We start from the raw sequence: 13,773 nt of genomic DNA on the forward strand, positions 1-13,773 counted from the left end.
ATCTATTTTACATTTGTTAGTGTATATATGTCAGTGCCACTCTCTCACTTCGTCCCAGCTTACCCTTCTCCCTCCCTGTGTCCTCAAGTCCATTCTCTATGTCTGTGTCTTTATTCCTGTCCTGCCCCTAGGTTCTTCAGAACCATTTTTTCTTTTTAGACTCCATATATATGTGTTAGCATACGGTATTTATTTTTTTCTTTCTGACTTAATTCACTCTGTATGACTGTCTCTAGGTCCATCTACCTCGCTAAAAATAACTCAATTTCATTTCTTTTTATGGCTGAGTAATATTCCATTATATATATGTGCCACATCTTCTTTATCCATTCATCTGTTGATGGACACCTAGGTTGCTTCCATGTCCTGGCTATTGTAAATAGTGCTGCAGTGAACATTGTGGTACATGACTCTTTCTGAATTATGGTTTTCTCAGGGTATATGCCCAGTAGTGGGATTGCTGGGTCATATGGTAGTTCTATTTTTAGTTTTTTAAGGAACCTCCATACTGTTCTCCATAGTGGCTGTATCAATTTACATTCCCACCAACAGTGCAGAAGGGTTCCCTTTTCTCCACACCCTCTCCAGAATTTATTGTTTGTAGATTTTTTTGACAATGGCTATTCTGACCAGTGTGAGGTGATACCTTATGGTAGTTTTGATTTGCATTTCTCTAATGATTAGTGATGTTGAGCGTCCTTTCATGTGTTTGTTGGCAATCTGTGTATCTTCTTTGGAGAAATGTCCATTTAGGTCTTCTGCCCATTTTTGGATTGGGTTGTTTGTTTTTTTGATATTGAGCTGCATGAGCTGCTTGTATATTTTGAAGATTAATCCTTTGTCAGTTGCTTCATTTGCAGATATTTTCTCCCATTCTGAGGGTTGTCTTTTCATTCTTGTTTATGGTTTCCTTTGCTGTGCAAAAGCCTTTAAGTTTCATTAGGTCCCATTTGTTTACTTTTGTTTTTATTTCCATTTCTCTAGGTGGTTAACCTGTTCTTTAACCTTGAAGAAATCATGTGACTTTCTGTTATTAAGATTCACATTTATCATTAAAGAATTAATTTCTCCATCCATCATTCATCTGTGGTTCTATCTAGTCATTCAACATCCTACCCATTCATACTCTTTGTTATCAAAAAAGCTTATTATCTAATGAGAGACAAAGACGTAATTATAGTATAATCCCTAAGTTACTTCCGGTACAAGTTTTGCATGGAGAAGTGAAGAGATTGGTTATAAGGATAACACATTGAATACCATTTGAATTAAATCCTGTTTTTATAAGTCCTTTGAAAAATGTATCCTGAATTTTTATTTTAATACCTCTAACCATTTAAGATGGGAAAGTAGTTTTTAGAAAGCTGAAATTTTACACTGTTTCATTCTGTGGCTACTCAATTTACTGAATGTGTTTTCTCTTTTTGGCAAAGTGTAAAGGAGCTGCTCCTTTGAAGACACTCAATATAGGAAATGTCAGCACTCCACTGATGTGTTTGAGTGAATCCATGAATTCAACCGAGAAAAACATTATGTGGGGAGGATGTGGTACAAAAGTTTTCTCATTTTCTGATGATTTCACCATTCAGAAACGGATTGAGACCAGGACAAATCAGCTGTAAGTTATTCTTATCTATGCAACTCATTTACCATATTTTTCATTTTTATTCTTTACAATCAAGTCAGTAATGCTATTGATAATCCCAAACAAAGATCTTTCAAAATGCATACTTTATTTTTCTATTGTAAATTTAAATATTCATTATAGAACTTAGAAAGCAGAGGAACATTAAAAAATCACCCAGTCTAATCACATTTGGGATAAAATATGAAAACTCATAGTAATTTTAGTAGTATCTATCAATCTAATTTTTTATTATTTTCATTATCTCTGTATCAAATTAAACATGGAATTTGAGAGGCAGCAACTCATTATTTTACTAAAGATATGGATTTAACACATGTATTTTGTATAATTTTCTTTGTTCTTTCTTTTTTTATTGAGGTATAGTTGATTTACAATATTATATAAGTTCCAGGGGTACAACATAGTGATTCACAATTTTTAAAGTTTATATTCCATTTATAGTTATAAACTATTGGCTATATTCCCTGTGTTGTACTATATATTGTTATAGCTTATTTATTTTATATATAGTAGTTTGTACCTCTTAATCCCCTAACATTATCTTGGCCCTCCCCCCCTTCCTATCCCAACTGGTAAACACTAGTCTGTTCTCTGTATCTGTGAGTCTGTTTCTATTTTGTTATATTCACTAGTTTGTTTTATTTTTTAGATTCTATGTAGAAGTGATATCAAACAGTATTTGTTTTTCTTTTACTTATTTCACTTATCGTAATAACCTCTAAGTCCATCCATGTTGTTGCAAATGGCAAAATTTCATTCTTTTTTATAGCTGGGTATTATTCTATTTTATATGTATATATACCACATCTTCTTTATCCATTCATCTGTTGATGGACACTTAGGTTGCTTCCATATCTTGGCTATTGTAAATAATGCTACTATGAATATTAAGGTGTGTGTATCTTTTCAAATTAGTGTTTTCATTTTTTTGGATAAATACCCAGGAGTGAAATTGCTGGGGCATATGGTAGTTCTATTTTTAGTTTTTTGAGAAACCTCCATACTGTTTCCCACAGTGGCTGCACCAATTTACATTCTCACCAACAGTGTATGAGGTTTCCCTTTTCTCCACATTCTTGCCAATATTTATTATTTGTGGTTTTTTTGATGAGAGCCATTCTGACAGGTGTGAGGTGATATCTCACTGTGGTTTTAATTTGTATTTCTCTGATGATTAATGATGTTGAGCATCTTTTCATGTGCCTGCAGACCATCTGTATGTCTTCTTTGGAAAAACGTCTGTTCAGGTCTTCTGCCCATTTTTTAATTGGGTTTTTTGTTTTTTCTGATGTTGAGTTATAGGAGCTGTCTATATATTATGGATATTAACCCCTTATCAATCGTATCATTTGCAAATATCTTCTTCCATTCAGTAGGTTGTCTTTTCATTTTGTTGATGGTTTCCTTTGCTGTGCAAAAGCTTTTAAGTTTACTTAGGTCCCATTGTTTATTTTTGCTGTTATTTTCTTTGCTTTAGGAGACAGATCCCCCCAAAAAATTTTGTTACAATTTAAACCAAAGAGTGCTCAGCCTATGTTTTCTTCTAAGAGTTTTATGGTACTTAATCTTACATTTAAGTCTTTAATCCACTTTGAGTTTATTTTTGTATATGCTGTTAGAGAATCTTCTATATTTCATTCTTTTCCATGTAGCTGTTTTTCCTGTTTTTCTAGCACCACTTATTGAAGACACTGTCTTTTCTCCATTATGCATTCTTGCCTTCTTTGTTGTAGATTAATTGAACATAAGTGGGTGGGTTTATTTCTGGTCTCTTATATTCCATTGATGTATGTGTTTGTTTTTGTGCCAGTACCATACTGTTTTGATTACTGTAGCTTGTAATATAGTCCGGAGTCAGGGAGTGTGATTCCTTAAGTTATGTTCTTTCTCAAGATTGTTTTGGCTATTCAGGTCTTTTGTATTTCCATACAAATTTTTAAAATTATTTGTTCTTGTTGTGTGAAAAATGCCATTGGTATTTTAATAGGGATTGCATTGAATATGTAGATTGCCTTGGGTAGTATGGTCGTTTTAACAATATTAATTCTTCCAATCCATGAACACGGTGTAGCTTTCCATCAGTTTGCGTCATCTTCAGTTTCTTTCATCAGAGTCTTACAGTTTTCTGAGTACAGCTCTTTTATCTGCTGTAGTAGGTTTATTCCTTGTTATTTTATTCTTTTTGATGCAGTTGTTAATGGGATTGTTTCCTTAATTTCTCTTTCTGATTGTTCGTTGTTAGTGTATAGAAATGCAACAGATTTCTGTATCCTGCAAATTTAGTGAATTCATTGATGAGCTCTAGTAGTTTTCTGGTAGCAACTTTAGGATTTTCTATGTATAGTATCATGTCATCTGCAAACAGTGACAGTTTCACTTCTTCCTTTCCAGTTTGGATTCCTTTTATTTCTTTTTCTTGTCTGATAGCTGTGTCTACTTCCAGTATTATGTTGAATAAAAGTAGCAAGAGTGGGCATCCTTGTCTTGGTCCTGATCTTAGAGGGAACGCTTTCAGGTTTTCGCCATTGAGAATGATGTTAGCTATGTGCTTGTCATATGTGGCCTGTATTATGTTGAGATATGTTCCCTCTATGACTACTTTCTGTCGAGTTTTTATCATAAATGGATGTTGAATTTTGTCAAAAGCCTTTTCTGCCTCCATTGAGATGATCGTATGATTTTTATTCTTCAGTTTGTTAATGTGGTGTGATTGATTTGTGGATATTGTGGATATTTGTGGATATTGAAAAATCCTTGCATTGCTGGGTTAAATCCTACTTGATAATGGTATATGATCATTTTAATGTATTGTTGGATTTGGTTTGCTAATATTTTGTTGAGGATTTTTGCATCTATGTTTATCAGTGATACTGGCCTGTAATTTTCTTTTTTATGTGTTTTCTTTGTCTGGTTTTTAGTATTGAGGTGATGCTGGCCTCATAGAATGAATTCAGGAGCATTCCTTCCTCTAACATTCTGAAATATTTTGAGAAGGATAGATGTTAAAACTCTTCTCTAAATGATTGGTAGAATTCATTTGTGGAGCTCTCTGGTCCTGGACTTTTGTTCGCAAAGTATTCTATTCAGAATGGTTAGGGGATAATATGAAATAATTGCCAAATACTCTAGCCTGTTTCTTTTTCAAAATAGTGTTAATCCTTTATATGCATTAAGAGCTAACATAATAAGGTTGCATTATATTTTGAAATACTAGAAAAATGAAATGACATTCTTTTCTTTCCCCCTAGGTTTTCTTATGCATCTTTCAGTGATTCCAACATCATAGCAGTGGTGGTAGACACGGCTCTTTATGTTGCTAAGAAAAATAGCCCATTTGTGGAAGTATGGGACAAGAAGACTGAAAAACTCTGTGAACTGATAGACTGTGTGCACTTTTTAAAGTAAATTATTATTTTTTTAATTTTATTGTGAAAAGAATACTACATGAGACCTACCCAATTAACAAAATTTTAAGTGTACAATATGTTGTTGACTGTAGGTACAGTGTCATTGTTTCTTTATTTTATGCCTGTAAGAGCTGTCCTTACACTTCATATTTCACAGAGAGAGGAAGTATGGCTTATTTTTCTTCCTTTCTACTTCTAAATGGAAAAATGTTAAAAAAAAAAAAAAAACAACCCCCAGAAACAAAATTGTTAATGCTTTTCAGCACCATCTGTTGGTATCCAACAAATTTCATTTTTGAAAAAAAAATAGGCACATAATAGATATGGTTTCCTCAAGGTATTACAAAGAAAAAGTCACAAAACAATATAAAATATGGGTGAAAAAATGTACTGGATTGACCAGTGCACTAAGGAGGGAAGATCAAGATGCCAGACTGAGGCCGCAGTGCTCAGTCTGATACAGTGTGTCGGAGACTTCCCATCAAGCACATCCCTTGTTTGCTGCTGCTGGCACACAGGACCATTGCCAGCCTTATTTGCTAGCTACTTCATAGTTTTGTTCCGGTTTTACAGTATAGATTTTTTTATCTGCTGGAGAACATTTAGATTATATACTGTATCCATAAAATTAGATTTCAGAGTTTACTTTCCTAACACCTTCTTAGTTTTTCTCTGGATGGTGAGGAAATTTATGTTCAGAAGAGCTGAGAGTTCTGCCTGGTAAAGGGTCCCTTACTTCATGAAATTCTTTTACTTCTGGATACCTCATTTTTGTCATGAATTACTCATTAGCTCAGTGAAAAATTCAGTCGTTTGTATTCATATCTTTTACATGTAGATGATTATAATTTTATTTTCCTCTATAACTTTTAGACTTCATAAAAACCTTTTGAAACTAACTTTTTTTTCCTTTATATTGGACAAATTGGTTCTTTTTTTTTTTTGCTGGATTACATAGGCTTATTAATAAAAATTGTATCTATCTTATTTATTTCAGAATTTCTTGAAGTTAGGAGACAATTGTGTTATCTTTGGTCATTTATGCTTTATGTAGTAAAACGTGACTCTTTGACATACTATATTTAGCAAAATTAGTTCTGTACAATTTTAATAGTATGTAATGTATGCTGTCATGTATTCATAATTTAAAATGTTATATATGTGTGTGTGTGTCTGTATATACAGAGAGAGACACACATTTTTTTTATCTCTTTATTTCTGAAAAAAGTATTAATGCATACTTTCCTTACGGTTTTTAGGGAGAAGCTGGTCAAAGCAAACAAGGAAGCGAAACACCAAATGTCTTATTCTGGGAGAGTGAAAACTCTCTGCCTCCAGAAGAACACTGCCCTCTGGATAGGGACTGGGGGGGGGCATATCTTACTCCTTGATCTTTCAGCTCGTCGAATCATCTGTATAATTCACAGCTTTTGTGATTCTGTTAGGGCCATGATGACTGCACAGTTAGGCAAGTTTCTTTCCTTTAGATCTTTTTTTTCATATTCTCTAAGACTATAAAAATATGTTTTTATTTTAAATTTAAGTTTTCTCTTCACTTTCCAGCGTCATGTGAAGTGTCTCAGAAGTTCACAGTGAAATTTTGCAGGATGTATTTTGAATAGGGCCCTTAAAAACACGGAGGGAATTGATGTTTTTAGTCCCATAAGAGAAGCAGATTATTCTAACTGACACTAAATTTGGGTCTTACTTTCTCTTTGTTCTTTATAATTAAGAGAAAAACATATAATGTTGAGTATTTTTAAGTTTTTGACCAAAGAAATTAAAACAGATATTTATTTTGATCATAGTTTAAGCTTCCTACTAGTTTTTCATTCTATAAATAAATTTATATTCTTGTAGCAATATATGCCGAACTTCACAATTTACAGATATTGACAAATCATAATGTTTTACTCAAGCTTTTATGTTTTATCTTGTTACTCCTTTTCTACTTAAGTATGAAAAAATCATGATAGCACATGATACTCAAACTTAACTATCTTCTTTTGACTATTTGCTTTAGGGAATAGACTTAGTATATATAGAGTTGATCACAAAAATGGGGTTAAGTTCTGCAAAACTAGAGTTAATGTAGCTTTAGCAAATGAGAAATAAAATGTTTAACAGGGTAAAGAGAATAGTAAATTCCTTTTACAGGAATATATTAAGGGCTGAGATAAATGTTTCTCCTCAACCTCACCCATTGTCCATGTCAGAGTTGTGTGTCTGAGTTGCACAGGAGTTAGAATGAGGTGCTCCTAGTGACTGGTGACTATCAGGACACACGTCCACACCAGCAAAGTAGTAGGTGTGCAGGGGGTCGTCCCTCTAGTCTTACTCACCAAGGTTGTTTTATCCTTTAATTTAATTTGTATGTATTGAGTTGGCCAAAAAGTTCATTCGGGTTTTTCCGTACGAACTTTTTGGCCAGCCCAATACTTTGGCATCCAAATGGTTGTTCATTACTGACATTATAGTGAGATTTCAATGGGTTTTATTGATTTTTTAAATAATTTAAACTTAATGTACAATGTATGGCATGATCTGGCTTCACCGTAGTTCTCTAGCCCTTATCATTTGCCATATTCCTCTCTGCTCTTTCTGGTCTAGAAGAACATTCAGTCCCTCTTAAATACTATGCTTCACCCTACCTCAAGGTTTTATGTGTGTGGTTTCATCTTTTGCCTAGTTAACTTAGTTACTGAGTAGTAACTAATCTCCTCACTAGACCGTAAACTCCATGTGGGTTGGCTCTGCTTGTGTTTGTTCCCTTTTATTCCCATGGCCTAGCCTAGGGCCTAGTACATAGAGGCTTTTGATAAATATTTGTTGAATAAATTATTGAATGACTTGAGAATAAAGTATGGTTATGTGACAGGGTATCAGTATATTATCTGTCCATGCAACTCTCTATCCAGATGCTTCACATTTGACCAGTGCCTTATAGTATCCAAAGCACTTTTGCACACATATCTCTTTGACATATAACTTTGGCTGGAGGGGTACTGTATAAATATTGAACCCATTTTGCAGAAAGGTTAAGCTATTTTCTCAGATTCACACAATTAATAAGAATGATAATAAGGAGTAGATCACAAATTTTCTAACTTTAAAAAATTTCTGGTCATCTTGGAGAGTTTTTTTATTCAGTATAGTTGAGGGATCTCATAAATAATGGAATTTTAAGTTAAGTTCCAAAGTTTTTGTGTCTTAAATATGAACAGTTGTACTCTTTGAAGTCCAACTTATTATATTGTTTTAACAGAAAACTTTTATTTTTTTATAAAGGAAGCCTTAAAAATGTCATGCTGGTTTTGGGGTATAACCGGAAGAGTATTGAAGGTATGCAACATCAAAAAGGTAATGTTTAATAGGATATACTGGATTCCAAGCAGAGTGCAATGATGTGAATGATTATAACATATTATGTGTTTATACATTTACAGTAAATATTACATATGCTATAAAACTTTAGGCATTTTTAATTGGTAGCTTCTTTATAGTGCAAATAATTTATTTTTTATTTTATTTTATTTTTTTAACATCTTTATTGGGGTATAATTGCTTTACAATGGTGTGTTAGTTTCTGCTTTATAACAAAGTGAATCAGTCATACATAAACATATATTCCCATATGTCTTCCCTCCTGCGTCTCCCTTCCTCCCACCCTCCCTATCCCACCCCTCCAGGCTGTCACAGGGCACCGAGCCAATATCCCTGTGCCATGCGGCTGCTTCCCACTAGCTATCTACCTTACTACGTTTGTTAGTGTGTATATGTCCATGACTCTCTGTCGCCCTGTCACAGCTCACCCTTCCCCCTCCCCATAACCTCAAGTCCGTTCTCTAGGAGGTCTGCGTCTTTATTCCTGCCTTACCCCTAGGTTCTTCATGACATTTTTTTTTCTTAAATTCCATATATATGTGTTAGCATACGGTATTTGTCTTTTTCTTTCTGATTTACTTCACTCTGTATGACAGACTCTAGGTCTATCCACCTCATTACAAATAGCTCAATTTCGTTTCTTTTTATGGCTGAGTAATATTCCATTGTATATATGTGCCACATCTTCTTTATCCATTCATCCGATGATGGGCACTTAGGTTGTTTCCATCTCCGGGCTATTGTAAATAGAGCTGCAATGAACATTGTGGTACATGACTCTTTTTGAATTTTGGTTTTCTCAGGGTATATGCCCAGTAGTGGGATTGCTGGGTCATATGGTAGTTCTATTTGTAGTTTTTTCAGGAACCTCCATACTGTTCTCCATAGTGGCTGAACCAATTCACATTCCCACCAGCAGTGCAAGAGTGTTCCCTTTTCTCCACACCCTCTCCAGCATTTATTGTTTCTAGATTTTTTGATGATGGCCATTCTGACTGGTGTGAGATGATATCTCATTGTAGTTTTGATTTGCATTTCTCTAATGATTAATGATGTTGAGCATTCTTTCATGTGTTTGTTGCCAGTCTGTATATCTTCTTTGGAGAAATGTCTATTTAGGTCTTCTGCCCATTTTTGGATTGGGTTGTTTGTTTTTTTGTTATTGAGCTGCATGAGCTGCTTGTAAATTTTGGAGATTAATCCTCTGTCGGTTGCTTCATTTGCAAATATTTTCTCCCATTCTGAGGGTTGTCTTTTGGTCTTGTTTATGGTTTCCTTTGCTGTGCAAAAGCTTTGAAGTTTCATTAGGTCCCATTTGTTTATTTTTGTTTTTATTTCCATTACTCTAGGAGGTGGGTCAGAAAGGATCTTGCTGTGATTTATGTCATAGAGTGTTCTGCCTATGTTTTCCTCTAAGAGTTTGATAGTTTCTGGCCTTACATTTAGGTCTTTAATCCATTTTGAGCTTATTTTTGTGTATGGTGTTAGGGAGTGATCTAATCTCATACTTTTACATGTACCTGTCCAGTTTTCCCAGCACCACTTATTGAAGAGGCTGTCCTTTCTCCACTGTACATTCCTGCCACCTTTATCAAAGATAAGGTGTCCATATGTGCATGGGTTTATCTCTGGGCTTTCTATCCTGTTCCATTGATCTATCTTTCTGTTTTTGTGCCAGTACCATACCGTCTTGATAACTGTAGCTTTGTAGTATAGTCTGAAGTCAGGGAGCCTGATTTCTCCAGCTCCGTTTTTCGTTCTCAAGATTGCTGTGGCTATTCGGGGTCTTTTGTGTTTCCATACAAATTGCAAAATTTTTTGTTCTAGTTCTGTGAAAAATGCCAGTGGTAGTTTGATAGGGATTGCATTGAATCTATAGATTGCTTTGGGTAGTAGAGTCATTTTCACAATGTTGATTCTTCCAATCCAAGAACATGGTATATCTCTCCATCTATTTGTATCATCTTTAATTTCTTTCATCAGTGTCTTATAATTTTCTGCATACAGGTCTTTTGTCTCCTTAGGTAGGTTTATTCCTAGATATTTTATTCTTTTTGTTGCAATGGTAAATGGGAGTGTTTTCTTGATTTCACTTTCAGATTTTTCATCATTAGTATATAGGAATGCCAGAGATTTCTGTGCATTAATTTTGTATCCTGCCACTTTACCAAATTCATTGATTAGCTCTAGTAGTTTTCTGGTAGCATCTTTAGGATTCTCTATGTATAGGATCATGTCATCTGCAAACAGTGACAGCTTTACTTCTTCTTTTCCGATTTGGATTCCTTTTATTTCCTTTTCTTCTCTGATTGCTGTGGCTAAAACTTCCAAAACTATGTTGAATAACAGTGGTGAGAGTGGGCAACCTTGTCTTGTTCCTGATCTTAGTGGAAATGCTTTCAGTTTTTCACCATTGAGGATGATGTTGGCTGTGGGCTTGTCATATATGGCCTTTATTATGTTGAGGAAAGTTCCCTCTATGCCTACTTTCTGCAGGGTTTTTATCATAAATGGGTGTTGAATTTTGTCAAAAGCTTTCTCTGCATCTATTGAGATGATCATATGTTTTTTCTCCTTCAATTTGTTAATATGGTTTATCACATTGATAGATTTGCGTATATTGAAGAATCCTTGCGTTCCTGGAATAAACCCCACTTGATCATGGTGTATGATCCTTTTAATGTGCTGTTGGATTCTGTTTGCTAGTATTTTGTTGAGGATTTTTGCATCTATGTTCATCAGTGATATTGGCCTGTAGTTTTCTTTCTTTGTGACATCCTTGTCTGGTTTTGGTATCAAGGTGATGGTGGCCTTGTAGAAGGAGTTTGGGAGTGTTCCTCCCTCTTGGGAGGAACTCTTCCCTTTTGGAAGCGTTTGAGAAGGATAGGTGTTAGCTCTTTAAATGTTTGATAGAATTCGTCTGTGAAGCCATCTGGTCCTGGGCTTTTCTTTGTTGGAAGATTTTTAATCACAGTTTCAATTTCAGTGCTTGTGATTGGTCTGTTCATATTTTCTATTTCTTCCTGATTCAGTCTTGGCAGGTTGTGCATTTCTAAGAATTTGTCCATTTCTTCCAGATTGTCCATTTTATTGGCATAGAGTTGCTTGTAGTAATCTCTCATGATCTCTTTTATTTCTGCAGTGTCAGTTGTTACCTCTCCTTTTCCTTTCTAATTCTATTGATTTGAGTCTTCTCCCTTTTTTTCTTGATGAGTCTGGCTAGTGGTTTATCTGTTTTGTTTATCTTCTCAAAGAACCAGCTTCTGGTTTTATTGATCTTTGCTATTGTTTCCTTCATTTCTTTTTCATTTATTTCTGATGTGATTTTTATGATTTCTTTCCTTCTGCTAGCTTGGGGTTTTTTTTGTTCTTTTTTCTCTAATTGCTTGAGGTGCAAGGTTAGGTTGTTTATTCTAGATGTTTCCTGCTTCTTGAGGTGGGCTTGTATTGCTATAAACTTCCCCCTTAGAACTGCTTTTGCTGCATCCCACAGGTTTTGGGTCGTTGTGTCTCCATTGTCATTTGTTTCTAGGTATTTTTTGATTTCCTCTTTGATTTCTTCAGTGATCACTTCATTATTAAGTAGTGTATTGTTTAGCCTCCATGTGTTTGTATTTTTTACAGATCTTTTCCTATAATTGATATCTAGTCTCATGGCATTGTGGTCAGAAAAGATACTTGATACAGTTTCAATTTTCTTAAATTTACCAAGGCTTGATTTGTGACCCAAGATATGATCTATCCTGGAGAATGTTCCATGAGCACTTGAGAAAAATGTGTATTCTGTTGTTTTTGGATGGAGTGTCCTATAAATATCAATTAAGTCCATCTTGTTTAATGTATCATTTAAAGCTTGTGTTTCCTTATTTATTTTCATTTTGGATGATCTGTCCATGGGTGAAAGTGGGGTGTTTAAGTCCCCTACTATGAATGTGTTACTGTCGATTTCCCCTTTTATGGCTGTTAGTGTTTGCCTTATGTTATAGTGCAAATAATTTAGATATAAATCTTTAAAATTAAGTTTTAGTTATTTAGCAGTGTTAAGTATTTAGTTTTCAGGTGAAATAGAGATTTCAACCACTATAAAATGAGAACTAGCTCTAACCTAAACTAAATGTGGATATTTTTCCTTACATATTACCTATATCCATATTATGTCTGATTTTGAACAGTGTTTGAAAAATCTTTATTTCTTTCAGAAAATGAAGTGTTATAGGTTATTAAAGTTCCACACTTATTAAGGTTTAATAGTTATAGAGCAAAATACATTATAGAATGTATTTTAAACATTTTCCAAATGTAATTTCTTATAAATGGCAATAATTTAGTACATTATTTACACACACACACACAGACACACACACACACACACACACACATACACATTTGTCCAAGGCAACTAAATATAAATTAACAAAAAGTAAAATAAAAATGTCTCATGGCAGATCTTTGAAACATGATTTGTTTTTTAATTTTCTAGAGATACAGTCCTGCTTGTCTGTTTGGGACATCAATCTTCCACATGAAGTGAAAAATTTAGAAAAACATATTGGAGTGAGAAAAGAATTAGCTGAAAAAATGAGAAGAATATCTGTTGAATAAGAGAGATCTTGGAAATCTTTGTCTTTGGATGGGAAAATTATTATCTTGTAAATATTCTTTTAAAAATGTTTATATATAAAAAGGGTATTTCAGGGCTTCCCTGGTGGCGCAGTGGTTGAGAGTCCGCCTGCCGATGCAGGGGACGCGGGTTCATGACCCGGTCTGGGAGGATCCCACATGCCGCGGAGTGGCTGGACCCGTGAGCCATGGCCGCTGAGCCTGCGCGTCCTGAGCCTGTGCTTCCCAACGGGAGAGGCCACAACAGTGAGAGGCCCGTGTACCGCAAAAAAAAAAAAAAAAAAAAAAAAGGGTATTTCCACTACTTGCTGTTTGCTACTGTGTATATGAAGGACTGTTTATAGGTTTTATTTTGTAAAAATATATAAAATTAATGTTTCTTATATATCCTAATTAATCTTGTGGATTAAGTAATGAAAGGAAATCGAAAAAGTACTTAATTGCAGTACTCGTAGTGAAATTTACAAAGTGGATAATTTTTTGTTTTGTTACTCATAATGAAGGTAAACTTTATTTTACATTCTGTGATTGACAGGTCTATTGCTGGACTACTTTCTAGATATTCTATAAAATAGAATAAAAATGTTAGAACAGTTTTACATGTAATACATTCCTTCTTAGATTGCTTTTAAATGAAGTTATCATATATGCTTGTAAATAGTCAGTGAATTTGCACTAATAAAGCCCTTTGTTGGGATGTGAGTTCTTTTTGTT

The 13,773-nt window shown here is 34.3% G+C and overlaps 1 protein-coding gene across 1 annotated transcript in view; it reads left to right on the forward strand.

Moving 5' to 3' along the window:
* Positions 1-13,041, forward strand: part of LRRK2 (leucine rich repeat kinase 2) — a gene marked incomplete at both ends in the record, with an annotated part of 152,938 nt that extends 139,897 nt beyond the window's left edge. Inside the window, 5 exons of the mRNA XM_082849938.1 lie at positions 1,434-1,618; positions 4,897-5,049; positions 6,315-6,527; positions 8,348-8,415; positions 12,920-13,041. Of these exons, the coding sequence (XP_082706064.1) occupies positions 1,434-1,618; positions 4,897-5,049; positions 6,315-6,527; positions 8,348-8,415; positions 12,920-13,041 (741 nt within the window). The remainder of the gene's footprint in view (positions 1-1,433; positions 1,619-4,896; positions 5,050-6,314; positions 6,528-8,347; positions 8,416-12,919) is intronic.
* Positions 13,042-13,773: the final 732 nt, after the last annotated feature.

This window comes from Leucopleurus acutus (assembly GCF_964270905.1).
Source record: "Leucopleurus acutus genome assembly, chromosome: 11".
Classification (NCBI taxonomy): Eukaryota; Metazoa; Chordata; class Mammalia; order Artiodactyla; family Delphinidae; genus Leucopleurus; species Leucopleurus acutus.